The sequence below is a fragment of the Diadema antillarum genome, unplaced genomic scaffold, assembly GCF_040938485.1.
Source record: "Diadema antillarum isolate AM-2024a unplaced genomic scaffold, OU_Dant_1.0 seq00001041_RagTag, whole genome shotgun sequence".
Lineage (NCBI taxonomy): Eukaryota > Metazoa > Echinodermata > Echinoidea > Diadematoida > Diadematidae > Diadema > Diadema antillarum.
Window position 1 is genome coordinate 995,979 of NW_027271872.1, and position 11,820 is coordinate 1,007,798.

The window sequence follows — 11,820 nt, forward strand, 5'->3', positions numbered from 1 at the left end:
ATTCGTACAAGGCACTTCCATGTTATGTGCAAGTGTGTGTGTGTGTGTGTGTGTGTGTGTGTGTGTGTGTGCAGGGGCGGATCCAGGCATTTCGTAAAGAGGGGGCGCCTTTACAAAATTAAAGGGGAGGGACGCACTCCCTATTTTCTCTTTTAATTTCTTCTGTTTTAACCAAAAAAAAAAAAAATAAATAAATAAAGGGGGCGCACACCCGGTGGGCTCCCGCCTGGATCCGCCACGTGTGTGTGTGTGTGTGTGTGTGTGTGTGTGTGCGTGTGTGTGTGTGTGTGTGCGTATGCGGATGGGGTGCTATACATAAACCACAGGTATTTTTGTGGAAACGCCAGCTCCCTCCCCCCCCCCCCAAAAAAAAAAAAAAAACAGGAAAAAGGAAAAAAGAAAAAAACGAAGAAGGGAAAAAAAGGAGCCCAGAACCAGAATCTAGCGTGTTCCGCTTTGTACGCCTCTCCAAAAATAACAGAATGAACAATAACAATGAGAGGGGGAAAAAGAAAATGTATGGGAAAACCTTCAGAATTCTCCTGGCCTGAAAAGGCATGTCAAAGCTGACTTATTTCTCTCCCCCCCCCCCCCCCCCGAGAATAAGGCTGAATTGTATACAAACGGAACACGCAAACGGAAAAGAGAAGAAGCTTGGAATTCCCAATAGTTAACTGCACGTAACATATTTAGACGTATGTGCTCAATAATGTACGAACATGAGTTTGAGTTGTTAGACAAGATACTGGTGGGAAAAAAAATCAATTGAAACCAGTGCTGTCCCCGATAATCAACACATAAAATTGCACGCATGCATGCATGTAGTTGTGTATCTGAGATTCGAGAAAATCATTTGGCGGTACATAGTCAATGTATGAGAGTAGAGAAAATAAGAAATGATTGTTATTCTGGACTTAAAAAAAGAAATACGACGAATCTTTATGCACGAAGTAGACTTTTATATATCATTGTGTTCCGTTTATGATGTTCTGAGGAAGATTTGTTTGATCCTTTTTTTTTTTCTTTCTTCAGAAATATCAGTCATTATCATGGGTAATTAGTGGGGGCACTGTGGCATAGTGGATAAGACTCCCGACTCCCGATCGGAGGACCCGAGTTCGAATCCCGCCCAGTGCTTACGTCCTTGGACAAGATGTTTTTACCCACTGTGTCCCTCTCGACCCAGGTGTATAAATGGGTACCTGGCAACGCTAGGGTAATGATAATAGCAGGGCCCTCTGGTAGAGCAGTGGCAACACTGAAGAGGCTATCCTGTGTAACTAAGACCTTATTACCCACGCCGATGAAAATCGGCAGGGGGTTATGTAAAGGGTTCCGTATGTTTGTTTGTTTGTTACCCACGCCGATGAAAATCGGCAGGGGGTTATGTAAAGGGTTCCGTATGTTTGTTTGTTTGTTTGTTTGTTTGTTTGTTTGTTTTTTTTTTGTTTGTTTGTTTGTTTGTTTGTTTGTTTGTATGTTTGTTTGTTTGTTTGTTTGTTTGTTTGTTTGTGTACAAGATAACAAGAGAACGGGAAAACGGATTTGCACGAAATGTTCAGGGAATGTTTGGATAATGACAGGAAAGAATCGATTAGATTTTGGTGATAATCGGTTGACCCTTGCAAATTCTGTGTGACCTTGAAGTTTTGACCCCATGGTATAGTGACCATTCCGAAAATTTCCCGTTTCTCACTTTGCGATTTTCCGCTACCATACGAAGACATAAACTCCCCAACGATCCGACTTCGCTGCTCAAATGTTCGTAAGAATTCCGAAATTTACGTTTAGGCCTATTTGAGGGACTATGTCCTTCTAGATTTATGAAAGTTCGTTCTCCGTCATCACAAACTGGCCCGTATTTTGATGATTTTTCAAATCAACATTGATTGTTTTTTTCGTTGGAGGAGCATTTTGCTCGGTCGCAGTCACACTGCACGATATGCGCGCTCAATGTCAATGCGTGTGCAAGGCCGCTGAAAATGCATCGCGCTCTACACTGTTGGTGCAAAATTGCACCGGGGACGTTGCGGCGCTCGTTGGTGGGCTAATACTGGTGCAGTAGACATTTGCATTCAACCCTTGCATTGAATAATTCCCGTAGACACTAATCATAGGGGTAATTGCCTAGGGGGTACGTAAATTTTGTTTTTCTTTTTTGCTTTTGTGGATACCATCAAAGATCGTACACTCATACGACCTTTGATATTTGATGATTTTTCAAATTAACATTGATTGTTTTTTTCGTTGGAGGAGCATTTTGCTCGGTCGCAGTCACACTGCACGATATGCGTGCTCAATGTCAATGCGTGTGCAAGGCCGCTGAAAATGCATCGCGCTCTACACTGTTGGTGCAAAATTGCACCGGGGACGTTGCGGCGCTCGTTGGTGGCCGAATACTGGTGCAGTAGACATTTGCATTCAACCCTTGCATTGAATAATTCCCGTAGACACTAATCATAGGGGTAATTGCCTAGGGGGTACGTAAATTTTGTTTTTCTTTTTTGCTTTTGTGGATACCATCAAAGATCGTACACTCATACGACCTTTGATATCATCACACTCTCGGCTTGCTATAATCAAAATATCCCGCAAGAAAACGGCGTATTTCTCGATTTTTAGCGCTTTTTCCGCGACCCGTCGCGTAGACAATACTCTTAAAACTGGACTTAATTCGCGCGCGCTTGGAAAAGTTCCGATTCTGCACTTTTGACGGTGGAATTTGGGATTTTCGATGGATTTTTGGAGGAGACTTAAGGACTTTCCTGTACGTGAATGAGTGTTAATACCGTATGTGTAATTATGTGATTTGCGTGTGATGTGACTGTAGAACCAAAGATCGTACACTTCAGTGTACGATCTTTGGTAGAACTCACTGGCTGGTGATAAAGCACACTGGCAATTAAGTGGCCGAATTCTGGTAGATGACCGAATGCACATTATGTTTACCCCGACTTTGTACTTAGGCGTGGGTCTGCCGCCTTTGACGGCCCCTCTCTAGTTATAATCTGTGTTTGTACACACAAGCATCGTGATTGTTTGAAAGTTACGATCCTCATGATGTTCAGTGGAAACTCAGTATAACGAGATCCTTGGGACCAAAACAATTGTTCGTTATATCAGATATTTTGTTATATCAGTATAGTCAATAAACAATACAAAACAAAGGAAATAAATCAATTGGGACTGGAGAAATTAGTTTGTTATAGCAGGTATTTTTGTTATATAAGATCTCTTTTTATCGAGTTTTCCCCTATAGTGACTTTTACAGGTTTCATTATTTAGCAAATTTCGGCTGTATTCCAGTCGTGGTTTAGTTTGCCAGAAATCCCGCTTTGGTGGTGTGAGCAAATATCACATATTAATCAGTCAGTTTGATTTTTCTTCCTTCACTCAAAAACTCCATTAAAACTGAATGAAGGTTAAACAGAAAAAGAAAAGGGGCAAAGTTTACTAATACATTGTACATGTATGTGTGTGTGTGTGTGTGTGTGTGTGTGTGCGTGCGTGTGCATGTGACAATAAAGTGAATTTGGTTGTGTGGGAGAGAGGCTTGATGGTTTCACAGGATGTAATTCTCATTTTGTTTAATGTATATATGTGATATTCGAAAATAATGGATTCTCTTTTGTACTGTATACATGTACTGGTATTGATTTGAAAGAAAGCTTCCCTTTCCTTTAAACAGAAGAAAAAGAAAAGAAAAGAAAAATGTATGGGAGAAATTGCAGTTATACATCTCATAACTGCAACACTCAAATGCGTACATGTGTAATTGATATTGGCTAGTTGCCAGGACTGTATGTACAAACAGTTTGCAGGTGTAATGCAAATACATAATTATGTACTGCTGGGAAAAATAGGGGTGGGGTGGGGGTTGGATTTGTAAATTTAGTTTAGCATGTATTATTCCCCAGTTAGTATATTTTCCCCCCGTCGTCATGATGCCCTACTCCCATTTATTACTTTCAGGTTGAGATAATAACCTTTGCACCCACCTCCCATGATGCACTTGTATCATTGCAGTCATTAATAATGATAGCATTGTGCACACATGTCATTTCCCAGTGAATCAGCTCTTTCTTTGAGAAAATGCTGGTACAGTCGTGTACAGCAGCTAGCGTATCATCATTTTTTTCTTTGTTATCTCTTTTTCATGATATGATTTTGTGACAATGTGGGACCTGCAACATATGGACAGATACTGCAAGTATAGATAGCTAGTGCTTAAAAAAAGAAAGAAAAGAAAAGATGTTTTTCACGATGGCTGAATATTCGAGGCAGGGTGGGTAATATTAGATTAGGTGCAATACAGTACATGTATATCTACATGGATCCAGTGACCTTTTTGAGTGATACAGTGCATTCCTGTTATAATGAACACGATTATAACAAAATTTCAGTTACAACGAAGTGAAAGTTCAGGCCGCGATATTACTCGCTCTATGTTTTTTGCTGTTTATTTGTTGGGTTGTAACGAAATTTCGATAATACCGAAAGAAAACTGCCGGTCCTGTGATGAGGACTTCGTTATAACAGGAGTCCACTGTATCATTTCATTGGATTATCACACAACATACTGCAAGAGGCATAATAAACATACATTGGAACTGCATTTGAAGAAGTGACATTAGAATGCAATTTAATGTTCTGATATATATAATTTGATGGTAAATGTAATCTGTTACACAACTCAATATAATTCACATACTGAAGTCATCGCTCTTTATTCAGTAGACATGACTACTTCATGTATGCATATATCTTGATATACAGGGTACATTTTTTTTTTTGGGGGGGGGGGACGAGGGATATTCTCAAAGTTAAAAGTAACTTTTGGGTAAACCACCAAATATGCCATTCTCTTTACTTCTCTTAGATATTTTGTTTTGTAAACATTACAGAATGTAAAATGAGAAGGCAGGACTTAGACAAAACTGGCAAATAAAAATCAAGTTCTGGAAGAAATTAGTAGATGACATGTACACATTTTAAAAAATATTTATAAAATCTCTTACTGAAAATTTACGCTGTCCCACAAACTCATATTGGTGTTAGCAGCTCGGAGATCACAATACAGGGTCTCTATCAAGGTTTTGTACATTAATCAATTACTGCTTGTTGAGAAAATTCAAAATTACACTAGCATTGTTTCCATAGCTTACAATCACCGATCCAAGGCAATTTTTTACACCATTTCAAGTAAAACATATAAACTAAATTATCATTAAAACAGAAAAAGTGTCATTCAGTGGGAGCATCCCTTGTTTGTCTCTGAATTAGGAAACTATAATATCTGAAATACCCAAAATAGAAGACATTAGCATTCATTCTTTATACGGAAACACTTTGAGCACAAAGAAAACAAATATAGGATAGGAATTAGTAAGAGTACTTTTATTTGACAGCCTGACTGAGCATGTGTTTAAACTGAAACATTTGGGAGTTCTTACTGTTTGGCAAAGACAAGATGTTGAGGTCCTATATCAATGCACATCATTTGTTGCTTCAGTTGGAGGTTCTTCATAATCCCTCTATATACTTCCAAAATTCCTTTCAATTGGGATGTGTCACACCAAAGAGGGACGGCTGTTAAAATCTATCATGAATAAACTAAATTCTTCAGCTGACAAAGGCACTTCTTATTTAGAGTCCAACATTCAGACATTACTCAAATTACATACAATATATGAAGATTTATATTCCACATGAAAACACACACACAAACACAATATGATCAGTTTTCACAGTACTTGATTTGGTTAATTATGTCCCCACTTTAGCACCTGCGCCATACTTGTTACACTATGACCATACAACCAGTGGAGTGATTTGTGCAGAGAAATAGTACTTCTTTGGCATGTAACTCATAAAATTCATCAGCTGACGTCATAATAACACACATAAATGATACAGAGTGGCTAGGAAAAAAAGAGAAGCATGGCTTACATTTCATGATCATGTTTACAAGGTCATTGACCCTCACTGTGCCATGTTTATGTTTACCCACCTCCTATGAAGTCCCATGATCTAGTCTAGAGTTAATGGCACATAGACCCGGTGGTATAGTTGAATGTGTGCGTGGGCGCACGGCGCAAGTTTCCTACAGAGACCTACGCTATTGACTCCCTGTAGTGCTTACGCTGTGACCCATTTCCACGAGTCCGAAGAAGTCCGATCCACTGTAGTCAGTGGTCTGATCACAGTTTGGTTCATGATTCGGCTGATGATGACAGTTTTAGCAAACTTCTTCTGTGACATCATACTAAGAAGCGCACACCCTGGCATCACTACAGACTGTGTGACGTGCAGAAGACAACGAAGGCAACGCTACCTAGCAACACCTACGCGCTTTACTCCTGATGACAGCTCAAATTCGGCAATCTTCGTATCATGCCAATGGTGATTGGCAGTATCATCCAACAGCGCCCCCGCAGCCACCGGGTCTATGTGCCTTCAACTCCAGAGTGCTACAGTATGCATGCATTTTCTCGCAATCTAAACATAGTCACTGTCTACGGATACAGATCTTGGTGGAATGTGTTGTAAGCGGAATTAATTCCACACTATATGAAAGTTAAGTACACTGCATTCCTCTTATAAGAACATGGTTATAACAAAATTCTGGATACAATAAAGTAGAATTCATGGCCCAAAAATGATCAGTTAGATATCTGTATAGCGTACCTGTTATTTGTTCAGATATAAGAAAATTTCAATATAATGAAAGAAAACTGCTGGTCCCGAAGACTTCGTTACAACAGGATTTGCCTGTATTCACCAGCAAAAAATCCTTTGTTGGAATCGACTACTGTACTCTGATACAACTCAAGTCTTCGAGTATATATATCTAACATTGCATGGGATTTACATCTTGGCAGTGGCTGAAGAATTGCTGGGCACACTTAGGGCTAACTGCCAATACCTCCACCAACTTGATGATTTGAAGGGTTGTAGGTAAGATCATAGTCACGAAAAGCGTATGCAGAGGAAGAAATTATTGTTACAAAATCAAAAATACTTTTTTTTTTCTGATTTCGCACATGCTGCTCTGCTATGAATTCTAATTTTCAGACATACGTACATTGCAATGCAGAGACAAAAACAAAAAAGCGATGACCTTTATGACCTGTTTATATCTGAAGATTCCTTTTTGACGTCTTGATCCATGGAGTAAAATGATATTGATGCCAGGAATGGTTTGGTGGTTAAAAGGCTCAATTACAACTTGCTCTTCGCATGCCAGCCGATCCAACCTCCAGGATAATGCCTGGCCCTGTATCCATGGAAACGGCAAAACAGACACAGAAAAAGATATATGAAATTCATCAACAGAGGGCAGCATAAACAGCAAGACAAGAAAGAAGGAAAAGAGGAGTGGGGGGGGGGGGGGTATACAGATAGACATACAGACACATAGACAGAAAGGGAAATGCTGTGTGGAATGTTAGTCTCTATATCAGGGTTATTTGGGAATGGCCAAAGAGAGATGGGGCAGAGAAGACAAGATGAAAGATGTGCGTCGGTTTATATCACAGATGAGGCCAGAGAAATGTTGAGAGAAGTGCTCAAGGCTTCTGCCACATTCTATGATTGAACCTTTCTGCCTGGCAGTGAAATATTGAGAGGTGTATCTGACGCTTTTGCTGTGCAATTGACCGGTTGCTTGGAATTGAAACAAAGTGTGGCATAGGGGAATGGAGAGATGAGGAGTCACCTCATATCGTATATGTCACAGCATACAAATCTATCATAAGTCAACATCTATATCTCTCTTGATGATCTGATTTTGCCGATAATCTTTGCAGATCAATCTATTGTTTTCATTTCATTAGTCTGTAATACAAAACAAAAGAACAGCATGGCAACAAGAATTATATTCCAGCATGCAGGCACTAGAATGCTGTGATATTGTTAAATGCTAGTCTTGAAATTGAGACTCAATCCTCTCATACCAATCACAAAGTCTGATAACATTAGAGATGGAAGACGGGAGTTCTAGATATCAGACTTTGTATGACAATTAAATAGCCAAAGAAATAATTTTGAAACTGGTTAAAGAGATGATATAATTTTGGTTGAGTTAGAAACCACATACACATTTTTCAATAGCATACAATTCTATGAGGAATTCATGTTTGATGAAAATTGGTTTTAAGATGTCTAAGATATCCAAAAACAAAGTAAAACAAAGTAGTTCTGAAAAAAAGGTGGGTCCCACCTAATATAAGGACCTCTTTGTTTTTGGATATCTCGTCTATTCTTAAACCCATTTTCATCAAATGAACTTTGAATTACTCTTAAAATTGTATGCCTGTTCATATTTCCTAAGATGTGTCTCATTATCTCACAAAAAAAATGTTGCTATCGAAGAGCTGACAAGACTTACTTGGAAAAGCCTTTCTCCCTGGCAATCTCTATGGCTGTCAGGCTTCGTCTCCCACTACGGCAGCTGAAGACGATGCTGGCACCATCATCCTTGGGTCTCGGTTTCCCGTAGCGCTGCTCAAATTTGTCTTCCGGCAGCTCAAATGCCTGTTTTAGCTCATCCACTGTGAGTATAAGTCAGAGAACACTGTAAAGTGGAAACTCATTATAATGGGATCCATAGCACCAAGACAATTTTTTTCTTTATATATCTCATATTTTGTTATATCAGTAGTCAATAAACAATACAAAACAAAGGAAATAAATTCATTAGGACCTGAGAAATTAGGTTGTTTTATCAGGAATTTTGATATATCACATCTCTTCATATTGAGTTCCACTGAAACACCTGTGTTTCTCATGAATTCTAAGTACATGTAGCAACCAGTGTTCTCTTTCTCTTGGTTCATATGGGGAGGAGCTAGTTTGAAAGACAAATCATATTTGATATCACATAATTCATCTCAATGTTAATATGTTGAAAGATGGCAAGACAGAATATCATGCCATCAGCTTGCTGAGATCCTTCAAATTCCAGGCATACTTGTGCACACACAGGAATGTAATCTACTCAATGGAAGAAATTTTTAAAACCATTTTTGCTATATAACTCACTAAAACAGAGTTACTGCAGTTGAAATTTGGTATGCTATTACATTGTATTATTATTTTTTGTGAGTAGGCCTTGTGTTTCTCACTATGTTTTCAATTTAATAAAGACACCTACTGTGTAGATCATCCTCCATTTATTTGTCTATAGTTTTATATTCAGTTGATTACTATTTTCTATCATTAGTTTTACTTCTTCATGTAATTCTTGCAAAGTATGCATCGCTTCTCTCATACATGTACTATACATTGATTCATAATACATAATATATTATATTTTGTATTATAAATTTATAACTTGTGCTTCTTTACTTTAAATTCAAGTTCAAATGTATATTTCGTGATATGTATAGCCTTTTGTTTGATGAAAATAAAGTAATTGAACTAAAGTGACATGATATATCACTTCCAACGTATACCAGGATGTCTGGTTGCCATGGCAATTTACTCACAGGGGATGTTCAAGGCACCATACATCATTCCCGTCTCTTGCAGCTCCGCCTCTCGCCTGACATCGATGAGGGTGATATTCTTGCTTTTGATGAGGCTGAGGAGCTCCTCGTAGTGACAGTTGTGGGCATCGCCCGAAAACGAGCACAGACATCGGATCAGCGTGGTCTTAGGCATGTCTGCCCCGCCCCCCACAAAAAAAGAGAAACGAAATTGCAGCATACCCTAGCCATTTAATATGTTACATATGAAAACATCACAACAAAACACCACATGGACAAGAATTACATTCAATCTTGTGTAGGTCGACCTCCCATAAGTCAAATAATGCCTACATGTAATAATCTTCAAGTCTGAAGGATGCAGGACTACCAGAAGAAAAAATAACCACCTAAGAAAAAGGTCTTTTTAAGTCCTCTTCTCTTTATGCTATTGATTTTAATCCCTCATAAGCAAAATTTTCCCAAAGTTGAAGCTATTTCTTCAGTCTAAATAGATTCAACTTAGGCAAGATTAACTGTATGTGTTTTACTACCTCCCCAAAATCTAACCCTAACCCAATTTATTCAACAAAAGAAAGTATATCTCATCAAACATCATCAGATCAGGTAAATGGCATGTCTCGTAATGCACTTACTCTATGATATGGTGTAGGTAAAGGTCTGGTCAGCAGCACAAAGGCCTATTCTTCCACCCACAATGAACTGCATGGACAGCACATAATGTACACTACAGCTCTTCAGATACATTTCATTACACAATGGGAGCCTACCTTGGCCAATAATGTGCTATCAACAACAAACACATCCATCCCAGAAGAGATAAGCCAAGCGCATCTGCAAATAATTGTCTAGGTTTCCTGTGTTCTGCCGGCCAGATTCAATGAAGATGATAGTCTGAGGCTCATAAATAACAGATAGAGCCTACAGCTGTACATGATTCTAATCTATAAACCTTAGGTAGACTTGAATATTTTCATCCAAAACAAACACAACCAAAAAGTATCTACAAAAATGCTCCTCTCTTGGGTGAATAAGCAATATGCCTATGGTTACAAGATGCAGTAGAAAAAAAATGGAAAAAGAAAAACTTTATATGTTCCTCCTCATTTTTCAAAAGTTGTCTTAACTTTACCTGGAATCCTTCAAAAATAATTGTCTATTTTCTTTTAAGAATATATATCAACAAAGATAAATTATATATTCTACCACAATCCACATATCCTCTCTGAATGACTGCCAAAATTCTTCTAAGCTAAACCTCCGTCTTGTTGTTGTTGTCTGGAAAAATAGAGTGTAATTCAGTCTACATTAAATTCTAGAGTAAAGTTTAAAAAAAACGAGTAAACTAACAGCTGTTTACTCAACAACATAAACAAACAGAAAAACAAACCCCAACAAAGCAAACTCGATATTAGCACTATCTCGTGGATGTGTCGTAAAGAAGGTAAGTCTTACCGAGATGAAAATTTTTCAGGTTCTGTCGTAAAAAGCCCGTTTCATCCAAACTCGAGTTGAGAAGAGCAGTTGTAAGGTTCCGGCTGGTATTGGCAGTAGAAACCCACTGGTGACTGTTGTTGTTTGCAGCAGTAGCGTAGCAGAACGACGAACGTGCGAGGCGGAGATGCGGCAGTGCACCCTGTTTGGCTGCACCCGTCACGTTCGACACCAACCCCTGGATCGAGAACATATTTCTAAGCAAAGACATAATTACAATGAAAGTGCCGTAGAAAACATGCGCAACATAAAACAGGTGGTATAATGCGCACTGAGGAGCGACCAAAGTCCAAGTGATGTTTGCTATTATTGGGCTCGATGAAGCGAATTTATTGACCGAATCCCTTGCGGCTCGTCATCCGGCATGAAAGCATAACCTGGGAATGGTGCACAATCAGTTTTTCGTGCCAGATCGACGTGTACGTTTCAGGCAATAGCTGGGGGCGAAATAGACACGGAGTGAAAATACGTAAATACTACACCACTCTTTGTGAGAGACCAAGTCCGATTACGTAAGAAGACGCTTCGACGGCTCTGCAACATTGACCTCTTACAATGCCATGGTGCTTGAGCTGTTCATATCTTTTCTTTTTTTTTTCTTTTGCTGAAAATTACTGTACTCAGTAAATTGTTCATGTCGTTCGACATTAGTATACATTTTACAACTCTAAAAAGGCACACGTGTATGTCAATGATAATATTCCTATTTGATTTATTTGATAGAGATCCGCTCAGGACAGAGAAAGCGCATTCCTTCGAACTTTACTTTACCTTTACTTCTCTAGAACGATGTTGTAGGTCAGCGCCAATAACTATAGCCTGGGCTAATCTCATTCAA

At 38.8% G+C, this 11,820-nt stretch overlaps 1 protein-coding gene across 1 annotated transcript; it reads right to left on the minus strand.

Annotated features, from left to right (window-relative positions):
- Window positions 1–5,633: 5,633 nt before the first annotated feature.
- Window positions 5,634–11,346, minus strand: LOC139743008 (rhodanese domain-containing protein CG4456-like). The gene is made up of 4 exons (XM_071653515.1): window positions 10,944–11,346; window positions 9,489–9,665; window positions 8,390–8,552; window positions 5,634–7,276 (listed from the first exon to the last, which is right to left on the minus strand). The coding sequence occupies exons 1-4, from the start codon at window positions 11,191–11,193 to the stop codon at window positions 7,222–7,224; spliced, it is 645 nt and encodes a 214-aa protein (XP_071509616.1). The 5' UTR covers window positions 11,194–11,346; the 3' UTR covers window positions 5,634–7,221.
- Window positions 11,347–11,820: the final 474 nt, after the last annotated feature.

What these genes read in the sequence shown, in the direction of transcription:
- LOC139743008 (XM_071653515.1), bottom strand. Translation starts at nt 11,193, where the DNA reads ATGTCTTTGCTTAGAAATATGTTCTCGATCCAGGGGTTGGTGTCGAAC. An exon ending in TGGTGCCTTGAACATCCCCT is followed by an intron (nt 8,553 to 9,488) that starts GTGAGTAAATTG and finishes TTATACTCACAG; the next exon opens with TGGATGAGCTAAAACAGGCA. An exon ending in AGGGAGAAAGGCTTTTCCAA is followed by an intron (nt 7,277 to 8,389) that starts GTAAGTCTTGTC and finishes CCATGGATACAG; the next exon opens with GGCCAGGCATTATCCTGGAG.